The sequence below is a fragment of the Pteropus vampyrus genome, unplaced genomic scaffold (genome assembly GCF_000151845.1).
Source record: "Pteropus vampyrus isolate Shadow unplaced genomic scaffold, Pvam_2.0 Scaffold312, whole genome shotgun sequence".
In the NCBI taxonomy this organism is placed as follows: Eukaryota; Metazoa; Chordata; class Mammalia; order Chiroptera; family Pteropodidae; genus Pteropus; species Pteropus vampyrus.
In genome coordinates, this window is record NW_011889093.1 from 700,803 (window position 1) to 716,110 (window position 15,308).

Sequence of the window (15,308 nt, forward strand, 5' to 3'; positions counted from 1 at the left end):
TTGGGGAGCAGCCCGTCCTCTGTTCTCCCGGCTCGCCGTGCCCCAGCAGCCGGGCTGGCTCGAGGGCTGTAATGAGACCCCATTCCTGGCCTGCGTTCAGAGCGCCCGGTGACTTCTGATGGTGCCACAGCCTTCACTGTGGCTCATGCGGCTCCTCACAGCCTGGCCCCCTTTCCTGTCAGCGTGTGGTGCAGCCACACGGCTTCCGGCCCCCGAGCACCCGCCGCCGGAAGGCCCGCCGCGTCTCCTTCCCCCTGCTCCCTGCGCCCCCCTCCTGCCTCGGACCTGGCTTCAGTCCCCTCCGTGAAGGAGGCGGCCCAGGCGGCCAGGCACCATTACCACAGCGCAGTTTAAGTTCTTCGGGCGCCGTTCCTCCCGTCTGGCTCTTCTCGCTTGCCGGCCGTCGGGCAGGGAGCTCTGAGGCGCGGCTCGTGCTGGCCGTGCTCGCTTCCGGTGCTTCCAGTGCCTGCAGTGCTTCCGCTTCCGGCGCTTCCGGCGCTTCCGGCGCTTCCGGCGCTTCCGGCGCTTCCGGCGCTTCCGGCGCTTCCGGCGCGCAGCCTGCGAGCGGGGTGCGTGAGTCTCAGGGCTAGTTGAGTGACTGACTGAATCAACACTCGCAGAACCAAATGTGACTCTTTATAAAAATTTGACTTTATAAAATGTAGGGTCAGCAAAGAAAACTTGGTAAATTGGAAAAAAGTGAAAACCAGCCACAATTTAAAGTTGGCTATTGGTAACATTTTGGTGGATCGTTTTCTGAACTCCGTGTGCATGAACGCGCGTTCATGTGTACAGGTGACGCAACTTAATTTCTACCTACACGCACACACGCACACACACCCCTTTCTGTCCTATTTCCTGTTGCTGTTATTTTATAAGGATTTTCTTTGAAAATCACTTGAAACAAGCTAAAAATGTTTCGTAATATGTTAGCTTATAAACGTGCCATGATTTATTTATTGCCTTATTGTTCACTTAAAACAATAGTTTGAAGTCTTAAGTATTGCCATCCACTGAATAAGCAGTTTTGTTTTTATAAGTATGTCTTATGGAAGTAATTATTGTGTATAAACACATAACACATTTCCAAGCACAATTGTAGTGGCACTATACTGATGGACTTTTTTTTTTTTTTTTTTAATGCCTACAGCACCTGGTATTCCCAGGTGGTCTTCCATCCAAGTACTAACCAGGCCCAACCCTGCTTAGCTTCCGAGATCAGATGGGATCAGGCATTTTTGGGGTAGCATGGCTGTAGACCTGATGAACATTTTAAACAACATAAAGGATTGGTTTAACGAGCTTTGACTAGATGACAAAATGCAGCCATTACAATTCTATAACACAAACATGTATAATGTTTACAAAATATGAAAAAGTATTTTTTTTTACAAAGCAAGTTATATAATCTCATTTATAGAAATGTAAAAAATTGGAGAGAGGCATACAACACAATATTAATCTCTAGTTGGTAAGACAAAGGTGATTTTTATTTACTTATCTCTGCTCAATTCTTGCAGCAAACAGATGTAATGAGAAAGCTTACATAAAATTTTCGCCACAGTAGATTTCTTCACATAAATGATTAATTCTGCTCTGATTGTTTTCTTAATGTAGGTAGCACATCTTTTTTGTCTGCCATAGGTCGGTTAGGGATGTGTACTATTTGGAAGGGTTTAAATGTACTCCATCGGATTGCTATATATGTGTATTTTCCCGTGTTGACTAAGGGCAAGAAATAAAGCAGTTTTCGTACTGAATTCTTCATTAGGTATTGAGCTGTGATGACCAGACTCTAAAATCCTTTCTTAAAAGTAACAAATAAAACAAGACCGTAACTAACTCTTCCTATTGTGCATGTTCTCTCAGCTTATCCTGATTGAAGAGAACTTTTTGGAATACAGTCACTATTATCCCTGTGCTTTTGAAGAACCCGTGGGTGTATGTACCACTTTTGCGTGTCTGTGTTTTAAAGTGATCTGGCTCTGGAGAGGAAAGTGGCTGTGTGCTCTATGGTTCTTTAACGATAGATGGCACATCCTTGGGTGTGCCGTGTGGACCCGCCGTCCACAGCATGCGCTGTCTTCCTGGCCTGCGCTCCCTCCACGTCCCTCTCTCGTCCCCCTGCGTGGCAGCCTCGCGTCAGGTCTTCACCCGCAGCACAGGGCACAACGCTCAGCTGGTCTGCGCAGCGTGTTAAACACCCCGTGTTTTCTCCTTGGCCTAGAGCACCACTAGACTGGACAGCGACAGAGTCTCGTCTGCCTCCGGCACAGCCGAGCGAGGGATGGTGAAGCCAGTGAGCCGGGTCGGACAGCAGCCGGATTACCGCAGGCAGGAAAGCAGGTGGGAAGAAGCGAAAGTATTTCCAGAGAGGGTTTGGAATAAAGATGATTGAATCTGTAGCGTTTAGCCGACATTTTTTAGAATGTTAGCAACATTTTTAAGAGTATCTCTTCATGTTATTATTGACTTGAAAAAAAATGTTTCATCAACAGTTATATCCCTTACTTATATGCCACAGCGTTACCCAGTTGAAACAGGAGGTGTGTTGAATTAAAACATTTGTTTTGAATGTGCTACTCTGGGAAAACGTAATGGAGAGAGTATTTATAGGATTTTAATACTCAATTACATACTTACATAAAACTAGTCATTTTACTCATTTTTGGAAGAAATCCTCACATGTTTAAAAAAAATAAAGCCAAAACTGATTTTGAGGTAGAGTGTTTTAAGTTATTCAGTGCCACATGGCTTTGTCTTGTGCTCTGATGTGTCTCCTCATTGAGATAGCTGGGGGATGAATTATTTTTTCGCATTGTTCTTTCTTAGTTTTTTTTAAACAGAAAACTTCGTTGTTTCCTTATCTTATGATTTTTAAATTATATGGCACCTTAATAAATCAGAATTTTACTTCCTTGTGACCTGAGTTTGTTTAAATGTTGAAAACTTAACATTTTCAACACTGCCTGAAACATGGTAGCTAACTCACGGACAGTGACTTCTGGTAGCCGGTCAGCTGGTGCTGCCATTTCGGTTGTCTAAACCTGTCCCCATTGTAGGCCGTTGCTGGTTTTCTTTCATTTTTGAAGGTTTTTTGTTTTTCTTTTTTTTTTTGAACAAATTTATTTAATGAGTGGACATACCAGATTATTAAATCACAGACATGCCCTGTGCCGAGCTTCTGTACTGCAGAGAGGGTCCCCAGCGCTGGGACAGAAGTCGGGGCAGCGGCACCGGCGTCTCAGCGTGTTCTCAGCAGCGGTGGGACCGGGAACCTTCGCTTGCTGGTGCTGCGCTGTTCAGATTTTTAATGAGTCCCTCTCACAGACCCAGTAACTGAGGCGTTAGCCGATGCAAGTGACTGGCCCAAGGTCAGTGTCACTTTGGAGACAGGCCATTGATACAGTTCTTTAATTTTCCAACTTCCACCAGAGGGCAGTGTATATCATGCGATTTTAATATTCATCACGGTAATTAAATTTATAGATTGATATGGGAATCTCATGTTTTTACCTTGTTTTTATTTTGGGCTTTTGGTTATTATTCAGAATTTTTGTTGCATATGTAAGTAGTCTGCTCTCTGTGTCCGTACATGTTTTTGGTGGTGTATTCTAGAATAAGATGTTTGGAATTGTAATTCAGTATTGGAAGGAGTATCTGTTTATAAGGTGATAGAGAGGCATGCATCATAGTTCTGAGCCCGTAAGTGTTTGAGTGAGTGAATGAATCAGGACCTGAGAGGAAAGATGGATTATGATAATGCTTTTAGGATGTCCGAAATTTGTAAGTACGCATAGTTAATAAGTAATAGCTATATATGGCGATTGATTATGTGCCAGAAATCCTGTGAGCATTTATTTTAATTAATTTTTTTCAAGGCCAGATGATTTTGCTCTACAAAGACTTAAAGGTTTTACTTGAAGTATAAATATGTGTTAGTTGATGTTAAGACAGTGACGCAAACAGATGGTTCTTTGTATTTTCAGCCTTTGAGGTATACTGCATATGTACATCACATATACAATGTTGGTGTAAGCAGTACTTAATTTAATCGATAGATTTGTAGAATTTTAAGTCGCTTTAATAAAAATGTTTAAAATACTAATTTTAGTCAAAGGAAAAATCTTTTTGAATGATGAGAATGACTAAATTTTCACAGACACTTGTATTTTTTCAATGAGATTTTAAATTCCCTTATTTTTACTAAATTTGTTAAATTGATGAGACATGAAGACTTGGTAAATTTACCCAGGATCATTCATGGACAGTAAGTTGAGAAAGACTGCTTCCCTGGAGTTTTTGGTGTCTGTAAACATGGCAGAGTAAGAAACACATTAAAATAATTGAGCATTTCTATTGTGTGTAAGAGCGTTTTTACATCTAAATTGTCAAATTAAATCCAAATGATTAAATCACAGACTGCATGAACTTTGAAGCATAAACTGGAGGGACAGATTTTTGTTTTTACTTGCAGCGATGATCCTAGCTTGAGTTAGCTCACGTTGCCTTTTCTCCTAATTCACCGATTGGTGCGTGGGAAGATGAGGGTGGAGGGTGGAGGCCTTTGTTGCTGGAAAGGAACTGCCATTTCGGTTGTCTAAACCTGTGCCCATTGTAGGCCGTTGCTGGTTTTCTTTCATTTTTGAAGGTTGGTTTTTTTTTTTTTTTTGAACAAATTTATTTAATGAGTGGACATACCAGTGATTCTAAATACTTAATTCTGGCAGATTCACTATTATTTGCCTGAGATTAATAGACTTAAATGTTGCTGCTGAAAATGACTCACTTTAAATCACCAAGTGCAGATATTCTAATACCGTGTTGACTCTCCGTTTCACCATGCAGAAGGATTTGAGTCAGTATTGACCTCAATTTGGTTTGAGCCGACATTTAATTCAATAGATACTTCCATTCTAGGATAAGTCATTGCAATCCCGTCCCCACCATTTAATTTTCAGATAACTTTGCAGAAGGCAAAACACGTCAGTCACATACATTTTAGAAAGTCTCCTCTTACTAGCGGCTTTTGGGGTTTTTTGTCCACGGTACACGACGCAGAATGGTGTCCTGCACTGCACCGTGGTGCACGCACACCTGCGTGTGCGCACAGCCACGGCTCAGAGGACTTCACGGAACAGGGCCTGCCTGACAGCCTCGCAGGGTGGGCCCGCCCACTGTTTGAAGAACTCTATAGTAGAAATTCCTACCCTTTGAATTAACTTGGTCCTGAACACCTTGGAAATATATGAACATTAGTACAGTGCCAGTTCTTAGAAATGTTCCAAATTATGGTTTTTCTTCGTTTTTGGCAGTTTTTCATTTGTGTAGTCAGGCTGAGTGATGAAAGTGCCTGGAACGTATTTTTTTGCCTTTAAGGAGGAGCATAGGTAGGATTTCTTTTTTTAAGGTGTGGATCGTTGTGATCATTGGAAAGTGCTAGGCCAGTGGCAGAAGGGATCCTTGGGGATCGTCTGCACAGCCTCTGTCAGGATGGGAGGCGGGGGCCAGAGCTCGGGGAGGGCCTCTCTCGCGTGGAGGAGAGCTCGGTTCCAGCCCCCTGTGGCGTAGATTTCCTGGTCTCCTGTGTCTCCACTGTCACTCGAGCCTTTGCTGTGGCAGGTGCCCAGCGGCCTGGTGTCTGCTCGCACGAGGTCTCGTTAATAATGGATAGTCGCGGTCGGGATGCGGTGCCCCCAGCATGGGCCTCCGAACATCCCGGGCAGATGTGTGAAACAAGGCATTGGGCTGCTGATTGTTTCAAAACCGCTGATTTCAGATTCGAAAACGAGTTGCAGAAATCTGCACAGGTTGCCAGCAATGTTGTTAGCCAGGTGACCCAATTTTAAGAGACGACAACTTTCTCGTTTCAGGAGTCAGGATGCTGCTGGCCCCGAGCCCACGCTACCTGCGAGCATCGAGTTCCGCGAGAGCTGTGAGTGGCCTCAGACCCCGTTGTTAGCGAGTTATTTCTTGTTCATTTTTCTCCATCTGATTTTCATGTTTTTTTGGTTCCGGTCCTTTTTTTTCCTTTTTTCTTCTTTTTTTTGAAATCTTTTCACAGCTGAAGATTCATTTTTATCTGCCATTATAAATTATACTAATAGCTCTACAGTCCATTTTAAGTTGTCACCTACATATGTATTATACATGGCATGTCGGTATGTATTGTCGAGCCAGTACAGACCCGATGTCAGTCCTACAGAGCGTACTCACAAAGTGATTGCAATAGTCAACAGGATGGTGAGCATGATGGAAGCAGTGATCCAGGTAAGCTGCAGCCCGCAGAGCCGTGCCGCGTCAGTGACTGTGGTTGTAACTTGAGTCAATTAAGTCCGTTTCTTTAATGTTTCAGATTTGGTTCTATGTTTGACTTGAGGATTTTTTCCCAAAATAAAAGTAACAGAAAGTATATTGAAAACTGTATAGTTTTAAAAGTTGGAAAGAAATGTAAACTTTTTCCTATTTCTTTTCTGCAAACTTGAGAATAAGGGAAGATAAACTGTGTATGTGGTGACATAATGATCTTGAAAAAGATCCTTAAAATTATAACAGTTGTTTCGAGAAAGTATGTGTACTTTCTTTTTAAAAAATAATTTATTGAGATGAAATTCACATAAACATTTACCATTTTAAGGTGTGTAATCGGTAGCATTTGCTACATTCCGAGTGTTGTACAGCCACCACCTGGTAGGTTCCGAGTATTCCCACTGCTCCAGCGTAAAGCCCCGTGTCCATCCAGCAGCCCGTCTTAGAGCTCCTAATAGCCGTAAGGCACTTGCTCTTCTATGACGAGCCACCTGAGCTTCTGGAGGTCGGTTGGCTTCTTGCTCAGGCTCCTGTGGGTATGATGACATCATGACATTTCTCATGATGAAACTCAGGGTCAGATTTTTGCGTAAATCTGTTTCGAAGATTTCAGGAAGTAACAGTATTCTCTGGGTAGAATGGTTTGTTTCTTTTAGGTTCTCTCTTTAGTTGATAAATTGGCATAGCGGTTTTCTGAACTTAAAGATAACTTGATAATTTAATCTTAAAGTAAAATTACAGATTTTTCAGTTTTCCTAAATCACGTGTCAACGCTGTTATTCAGCTATAAAACTCTAGTACGAATTAATGTTAAGTGACATGATTAGATGGTTAGGTTGTTTTTCTCCTGTCAGGATAGTGAGGCAGACTAATCTTTTAATTCCCTCAGAATTGTTTTAAAAGGCCAAAAGTTTTTAAGAAATGTTTCCTTTGCCTTGAGCGGTTAGCATATGAATTTGACGGGGTTAAGATCCTTTTACCCACGTGAGGATGGAGATGGAAGGGAAGCCGTCTCATCTGAGTTCCATTTGTCACTCTCTAAACAAACATGATTTCCTTTCCAGTTGTCATTCAGAGCCATCGTCTGTCCTCCATAACATTTGAATTTCTAAAGCCTATTTCAAATTATGGAATTCCTGTCATCAAACTACTTTTGATAGGCTTTTCCATGTTAAATTTGAACTAGTCGCTGAAATCACCATTATCAAAACAGGTCTATTAAACTTCACGTTTAGGTTTAGTATATGATTGGAGGAATCTCAATGTTTTAGGAAAAAACTATGGTAATAAGTAATTTAAAATCTTTAATTCACAAAAACCTACTTTCAAAAAGCCGTTTACTCCTTTTTAGTATAGGCATAAGTTTTTACACACTTTTAAGTTCTCTCGACTGTCATTTTTTTGTTCGTTTGTTTCTGTCAGTCTTCCCTTCTCTTTCATTCTCAGGAATTAATCAGAGAAGAGACGCACCTTTCAGACTTAAGCAGTCAGACTCACAGCTTCGCTAAGGCGTCCCCACGTCCCTCCTTTGTGCATGTTTTAAAGAGATCAGCACATTCACGTGTTAATTGTAACATCTTCATAGGTAAACTCTCTAGGATTCAGTCAGTGATTGTCCCAGTGTTCACGTAAAACTAGTCCCTTATGTCACATGCTCCAAGAGCTGCTTCGGATCCACAAACAAAGTGTAATTCGGGAAGAACAAAATAGATGTTGTGCCTTCATGTCTTGCCTCGTGTTAGTGTTTTGATTTTTTTGAACTGTCACGATTGTTTACAAGTTTCTTTCTCTCGTTCTGCTCGATTCCCCTCGTCCGTTTTTCTCCAGGAAGTAGACCAGGTTGACCAGGTAGGCTCTGCTGCTGGGGGCTGACCCTGGCTGTGTTGGCTTTAGCTGAGTTTCTCATGCTGCTTCCATGTCAAACACAACACTGCAGCAACTGGACTGAGCAGCTCATAACACTCATTCAGCAGCTGAAACATGCAGTACTAAAACCCTTTTTCGACTGTGCAACCTTTACCAGCATTTCATAATTTCCGCTTAATGCACTTCAGTGTGGATATGACATGACAAAAGCCCTATTTCTTCTCTTGATTGTTGATCCTTGGTTCCTCTTCTTTGGAGCTCATCTGAGGTTGCCTGGCCTGCACATGTGGTCGGGAGAGGAGGTGACAGATCAGCACGTGATACCGAGTTGCCTGGCGTCCATGCCAGTGGCTGCGAGTATCAGGGTGGCTGTGGGTAGCCGTGGATACATGCGTGTGCTTCACAGATTACCAGATAATGCAGTTTCCAATTTGATGGTGTATGATTTGCTATCTCCACGTCTCCATAGATTCCATAAATTTTAGCTAATTGGACCCGTATGTCTATCCACAAATCCTAAGAAGAAGTTGCAGTGGTTACTCGCTTTCCATTGCTGTGCATACACCCAAATTCCTTTGCCGGTATCTGGTATCTGTGGCAAATACCTCGGTGGACACGGGAAGGCTCTGGGCTATTGGCGGCTTTTCAGGAGCGTTCCTTTTTGTCGTCGTTACGTTTGTTTGCCCTGTAGTTGCTTACGGAGGTGTGTTCTGTCTGCAGAAACAGAAGAATATTGCCGGGGCACTGGCCTTTTGGATGGCAAATGCGTCCGAACTTCTCAACTTCATTAAGCAGGACCGAGATCTGAGCCGAATCACGCTGGACGCCCAGGACGTTTTGGCACACTTAGTTCAGATGGCGTTCAAGTAAGGAGCATGGTTTTAGAGGTGACGCTGTTCTATAAAGACTTAAATCGTATGTTTCCTTGGTAAATTTTCAAAACTGATCTTAAAGGTTTTTATTTCTCCTAATTGAAGACGAATATCAAGAAGTGTAAATAACTACATGTGGAATGTGCCGACTTAGTAGATTGAATTCAATGAGCTGGGTTTCGTAAACCCTGAGAGGAAAACTTATATTTTCGAGTCGGATAGTTGTAGCTGCACGCGCTGTTTCGCGTGGGGTGGCGTGGCTGCCAGCAGCAGCGTGTCGCGCTGACACCGCTGACGACGTTCACCTGTCTCCAGGTACCTGGTGCACTGTCTACAGTCCGAACTGAACAATTACATGCCCGCCTTTCTGGACGACCCCGACGAGAACAGTCTGCAAAGACCAAAGATAGGTTAGAATTTCCACTTTCTCCTTCCTCCCTGCCTTCCGTCCTCCCTCCGCCCAGCTCTCCCTCCTTCTCTCCTTCCCTCCCTCCCCTTTCTCTCTCTCCTGTATCCCTTCATTTTACTATTTCGTAGGTGTGAGAGGGAGATGTGTTAAAGATAAACGAGATGCCCTCTTGGATTTGGCATTCTCATTAAAATAACACGTGTTAACTGCCGTCTGCCTGGGGGAGCACAGGCCTCGTTTCGGAGGGCCACGCTGGTCGTACCTTCCCTAAAGGTGTCTCAGGGCGGCCCTCGGTGTTAGCAGGTCGACAGCCGTGTGTAGTTTAAGGCACGCGCTGTCTCCTGCTTGAGTGGGGTCCGTGGTGTGACAGCGCGTGCGCAGGTGTCGCCTTCACGCCCGCGGTCTGGGTTCACCGCTCACGGAACACTGACGCTGTGCCCGCCCCCGCCCGCCTCCCGCAGACGCCGTCCTGCACACGCTCACGGGCGCCATGTGCCTGCTGCGGCGCTGCCGGGTCAACGCCGCGCTGACCATCCAGCTCTTCTCCCAGCTCTTCCACTTCATCAACATGTGGCTGTTCAACAGGCTGGTGACCGGCCCCGAGTCCGGCCTCTGCTCCCACTACTGGGGCGCCATCATCCGCCAGCAGCTGGGCCACGTGGAAGCCTGGGCGGAGAAGCAGGGGCTGGAGCTGGCCGCCGACTGTCACCTCAGCAGGATCGTGCAGGTGGGTAGTCCCCAGCCTCGCCGCCCGCCGTCGGCGGACTTCCCGCGAGCGTCCGTCAGGACCGGCTGACCCTCGGCGCCTCCCCCGGAGGTGCTCCCACATGGAAGCAGTGAGACCGCGGCGTACGACGCGCAGCAAACGCGGGCGTTCGCGGCCTCAGGCCTGGCGACCGGAAGTCCCAGGGTGGTGTGGCAGCCGGCACCCTCGGGGGCCACGAGGGCGAGTGCGTCCCAGGCGGCCCTCCGCGCCTCTGCGGCTTTGCGGCCGTCGTCGGCCTTCCGGGGCTGGTCGAGGGGTCGCCGCCACCTCGCCTTCGTGCTCACAGGGCGTCCTCCCCGTGCGCGTGTCTGTCTGAATGTCCACTTTTCATAAGGACAGCAGTCATGTTAGATCTGCTGACGTCGTTTCAACGCGACTGTTTTGACGGTCCTGTCTCCCGATGAGGTCCCCTCCTGAGGTGACAGGGTCAGGGCTCAGTAGGGGAATTTGGGGGGACACAGTTCCGCCCATCACAGGTGGTAACTAGTAGATCAAATCCCGTTAAAGGGTCTTTTTTATTGAGATTGGTAAGGTATATTTCATAAAACTCCATCTGGAAGACAAATTTTTATTTAAAAATGAGTAATAACTAAATATTAATACAAAGCCAGGAGACCAGAAAGCAAGAACACATACAGGAGTAGATGCAGCGGGTGAAGAGAAAGGCATCCGAGCGCACCGCTCCAGAAAATCGTCGACTCACAGGAAGACAGCGGGACAGACGGGGACAGAGGACTGGGGAATGGCCATGTCCTGATGGCTTAACCAGTTCTGAGGGAATTTCTTAGCTATTCAGAGGCTCGAATCTGCTGTTTTACAATTAGGGAACATGAGTACCTACAGCCTCCAAACCCAGGGCAAGTCGTTTTTGTTACTATAGTGTGTAGTTTGGTATCTTTTTTTTTTCTCTATTTCTTCATCTATTTTAAGGAAATTTATCATAGAAAAAGGCTACTAGTCTCTTCGATTGAATCAGCTAGTTATAAAAGAGGTCATTGCAACGACACTTCATTCAGACCCCAGCAATGGGAATCCGAATGGGTATCTAAGTATTTTAGGTTCCTAAGAGCATTTTGAAGTGCTTTAGGAACGTAAAGCACTTGAACGCAAATTCAGCGTAATTATATATATTGACCATAAATCCGATTTCATTGAATACGTGTTTTTTAGGAGCCTTGAGAGGCCGTCTCAGTAAGCCTGCGTAGGGTCCACTTTAATGTCGCGGTCGTGTCAGTGGACGTGTGCTTCCGTAAAGTCCCCTGCGTGTCCGAATCCCGTTGGCACGTTGGCACGGTCGTGCAGGTGTCTCAGGAAGGGCAGCGCTGCGGAATCCTCCAGTCAGTCCCTGCTCTCTGCTGTTTGACTAGGCCACCACCCTGCTCACCATGGATAAGTACGCCCCCGACGACATCCCGAACATCAATAGCACCTGCTTCAAGCTGAACTCGCTGCAGCTCCAGGCCCTGCTGCGGAGCTACCACTGCGCGCCCGATGAGCCGTTCATCCCGGCGGTAGGTGCACGCGACGCTCGGCGAGGACGGACGGGGAGGTGCGCCCGCGGTTCCCTGCGCCCTTCGCAGTCGCTGACTCACGCGTCTTGCACGGTCGTCTTTGCCGTCGATGAGTGTCCCAGGTTCATTGCGAGGCTTGCAGACTCCGCAGCACTTTAATAGCCAGGGAGTTCACTCAGGGATTAGGGTCGTGGAAGGTCACGGGAAGGACAGGGAGAGGGCGCCGGCAGGTCGCCTGGAGCCTCGGCCTCACGGGCGTGCCGCCATGCTCGAGGCCTGGAGGCCGCTGTGTCGCGTCACGGTGCCGAGTCACACCGTGCGTTGGCCTCCCGGCCCCCGCGGAGGCTCCGACGAGTGCAGTCCGCGTTTCGGCTTCTTCCCAAACGGAGTGAGGGGCGGACACCCAGTGCGCAGCACCCACCACCTCTGGCTGTTTGCGAAGCGAGAAGCGTTGCAAACACCTGCCCTCAGTGAAACGGAACAGTCTGGGTACGGGCGTCCTGAGCGTCCGAGGAGAGGTAAGCTCGTTAGGCGGTGGGATCCATCTGCTGGCCCCCGGTATTGAGCTTATGCCAAGAAAAGAGCGACGAAAATAACGAGGAGCCGGGGTCCCCTAGCGTCCACCAGCGGTGCGGGGCGCGAGCGAGTCGCACCGTCGTCACGTAAGGGAATGCTGAGCTGCGTGAGAAAGAGCGGATCACGGCTGCGTGACACCTTGGACGGGTGTCGTGACACGATTCACCCAGCAGAAGTCAGGTGCCAGGTGTGAACGGTGCTTCTGTGTCTGGATCGCCAGGGTGGACAGGAGCGTTGGGTGCTGGACGCTGGGGGACAGTGACTGGAAAGGCTGGGGGAGCGGGGGGCGCCGCGCCTCAGCCACCAGGGTGCGTCCCTCAGCTGGGCGCTCTCTCCACGGTGCTGTGAAGTCAGGGTTTGTGAACTTTCCCGCATGCATGTGTGCGGGAAGCGTTCACCAGAAATCACTGATAAACCCCCGATTCAGAAATAACCTCCATGTGAGCTAGAAACATATTTTATCCTGGTTTCTTTAACGTCGTGTGAGCTTTTTCCTATGGCATTAAATATTCTGCAAAAATAGGGTCATTAGAGCTGGCTGATAAAGAATTATGCAAGGAAAGATCGTTACTTTCAGAAAGAAAACCCGTTTTCTCGTGATTGAACAGTTTCTATTTAGAGCTGCACGTTATTTGAAATGAGTCGTGCACTTCGGTTGGCGTTACGAGCGTGCACTCTGCCACCGATCTGTGGCCTGGCAGCCTGCGGCGTGCATCTTGTGCGTGCATCTCCCTCCGTGGACAGCCTGCGTGTGTGTGGGCAGCCACGCTGCCGGCGGCTAGGCGTTTTTCAGAACGCTTACTGGTCACCGGCACCGATCGCCTGCGTCTCTTTTCAACTTCGCGCGTGTCTCCCGCCCAGGACCTGATAGAGAACGTGGTGGCTGTGGCCGAGAACACGGCGGACGAGCTGGCCCGCAGCGACGGCCGGGACGTGCAGCTGCAGGAAGACCCCGACCTGCAGCTGCCGTTCCTTTTGCCGGAAGACGGCTATTCTTGCGACGTCGTCAGAAACGTCCCCAGCGGTCTGCAGGAGTTCCTGGACCCCTTGTGCCAGAGAGGTAGGTGCCGCCCTGTGCCGCCTCTGAACCATGGCCGGTTGGCGTGGGCCTTTTCCTAGTTACGTGTCCCAGTGCGCTGGCATTGAGCGTCCCCCGTGTGCTTCTGGAGACGTTGGGGGCCCATTGCCCGGGAGTAAGCCTTTGGTGGAGACGTGGGGTCACGAGGGTTCAGAAACAAGGTTCTTGGGGCCGTGCCGCGTGCCCCTCTGTGAGCACCGGCTCTGCTCGCTCGATGGCAAGATCACGTTTCGGCCTGAGCTGGGATGGCTCTTCCCCTCCCGGTGTTCGTGAGCCTGGGACCTCGGTTGGTCCTCTGGAGCTGAACTGTCACTTTGCGTCGATGCTAGCAAGTAGGGCAGTTCAAAGCAGCACAGGCGTTGGAACCCGGTGTTCCGAGTTCCGATCCCAGCTCGGTCACCCGCACTTTTTGCCTGCGAAATGGATGTGGCGACATGGCCCGCCTCAGGGCTATTGTGAAGGTGGTGATGGCCTGTGGCACCCTGGGGACGGTGGCCCAGAGCCGGTCTCTAGGTGCTGACGGCAGCCGTGGTCGCCAGTGCCCCACGTTAGTGCCAAGCAACCCAGACTCCGGCTTGTCTTAAACAGGTGCGGCCGTGTCCCGATGTGTCACGTGCCTTTTCACATCACTGACGACAGAACCACAGCTGTACCTGAAGCGTGGGCTTTTAAGTTAGACCAAATTTCAGTCCCAGTCTGCTGCTTCTCTATAATATGAAGCTCAGATGAGTAGAAAATAGACCCAAAATTCAGGAGTTTAAACAAATGAAAGTAATAGGAACTTAAGGTTATACATCTGTAAGAAGATAAATTTAATGAGTGTGATTTTTAACTGCAGTGGCTATTTCACTCACCACATAGATTTTTGAAACAATTGAAATGGCTATTTTTTCTTAGAGAACTAGAGCTAAGTAGCATTCGTTCGCGTTCTTATTTTCACCGAGGGTATTCGTGGCACCTCATTTTCCTCCACAAGCAATCTCATAAGTGTCCTGACGTAAGAGCCAGCGTCAGCCTCGCCGGTGGCCGATGCCAGCTCGGGCCCCTGGGCAGTAGCGCATCGTCGGGGTCAGGCGACCAGAGGCCCCGACAGGCCGCGGAGCGGCGTCTGGCGCACAGTGTGCCTTCGGTCCTCATTGGCAGCTAATAGTGAGGACCCCGCTTGGAGAAGCTGAATGGGAACTGCGCAGGGCCTCTGTGACGTGACTCTGTCGCAGAATTTCTGAGAAACAAAATAAGATCTGACTACATGAAGAACGATGGATTTTGAATTGAAAGGGTTAGTTTCTTTAAAGGTGACGTTTACCCCTGATGAAAATATCAAAGACGTTCTTTAAAACATTATAAAATAATGCTAAAATTTATTCGTAATAAGTTTAAGTATTAATTGCAAAGAAATTGAGGCACAGAGCAACGAGTAGGGGCCCGTCGTACCCCGGAATTGCTCTACAAGCCAAATAATGTCTCAACTGAGTCACGTAGCCCTTCGTCCAATAGTGCAGGCAGATGTCCACGTCCGCATCGCTCTCTGGTCCCTCCCGTCTCCCCCTTTGGTGAAGAGTGACTCTGGGCAGTGCCGAGGCGCCCTGGCCCGGTGGGGTGGACGCACCGGCAAGGGAGCAAGCACACTGCAGCTCCGCCATTTCCGCTGGCTGCGAGGGCACGGCCCGTGAGCAGAGGAGGGGACCGATGCCGCTTCCCCGCTTGGTGTCGACCTTCCATTGGACCAGAACAAGTATAGGACTGAACTGTGTGGTGGGTCAGTGCGCAGAGGCAGAAGGGTGTAGACGCCGTCATTGGGCATGCAGCAGTTGGCACTGCACGCTGCTCCTGTGCAGCTGCCATCGTGTCTGGCACGGTGTGCTTTTCCGTCTCACTACTTGCTTGTTTTCTCCTCAGGATTTTGCAGGTTGGTTCCTCA

At 48.1% G+C, this 15,308-nt stretch overlaps 1 protein-coding gene and 1 non-coding gene across 2 annotated transcripts in view; one reads left to right on the plus strand and one right to left on the minus strand.

The window, feature by feature from the left end:
• Window positions 1-15,308, plus strand: part of AFDN (afadin, adherens junction formation factor) — an 88,290-nt gene that overhangs the window by 31,513 nt on the left and 41,469 nt on the right. Inside the window, exons 10-17 of the mRNA XM_023521716.1 lie at window positions 2,228-2,346; window positions 5,874-5,935; window positions 6,065-6,270; window positions 8,896-9,041; window positions 9,363-9,457; window positions 9,918-10,183; window positions 11,590-11,733; window positions 13,171-13,369. Coding sequence (XP_023377484.1) covers window positions 2,228-2,346; window positions 5,874-5,935; window positions 6,065-6,270; window positions 8,896-9,041; window positions 9,363-9,457; window positions 9,918-10,183; window positions 11,590-11,733; window positions 13,171-13,369 — 1,237 coding nt within the window. The remainder of the gene's footprint in view (window positions 1-2,227; window positions 2,347-5,873; window positions 5,936-6,064; window positions 6,271-8,895; window positions 9,042-9,362; window positions 9,458-9,917; window positions 10,184-11,589; window positions 11,734-13,170; window positions 13,370-15,308) is intronic.
• On the minus strand, window positions 1,142-1,260 carry LOC111730432. Its single transcript, XR_002776686.1, has one exon. It is a non-coding gene; the product is annotated as a 5S ribosomal RNA (ribosomal RNA).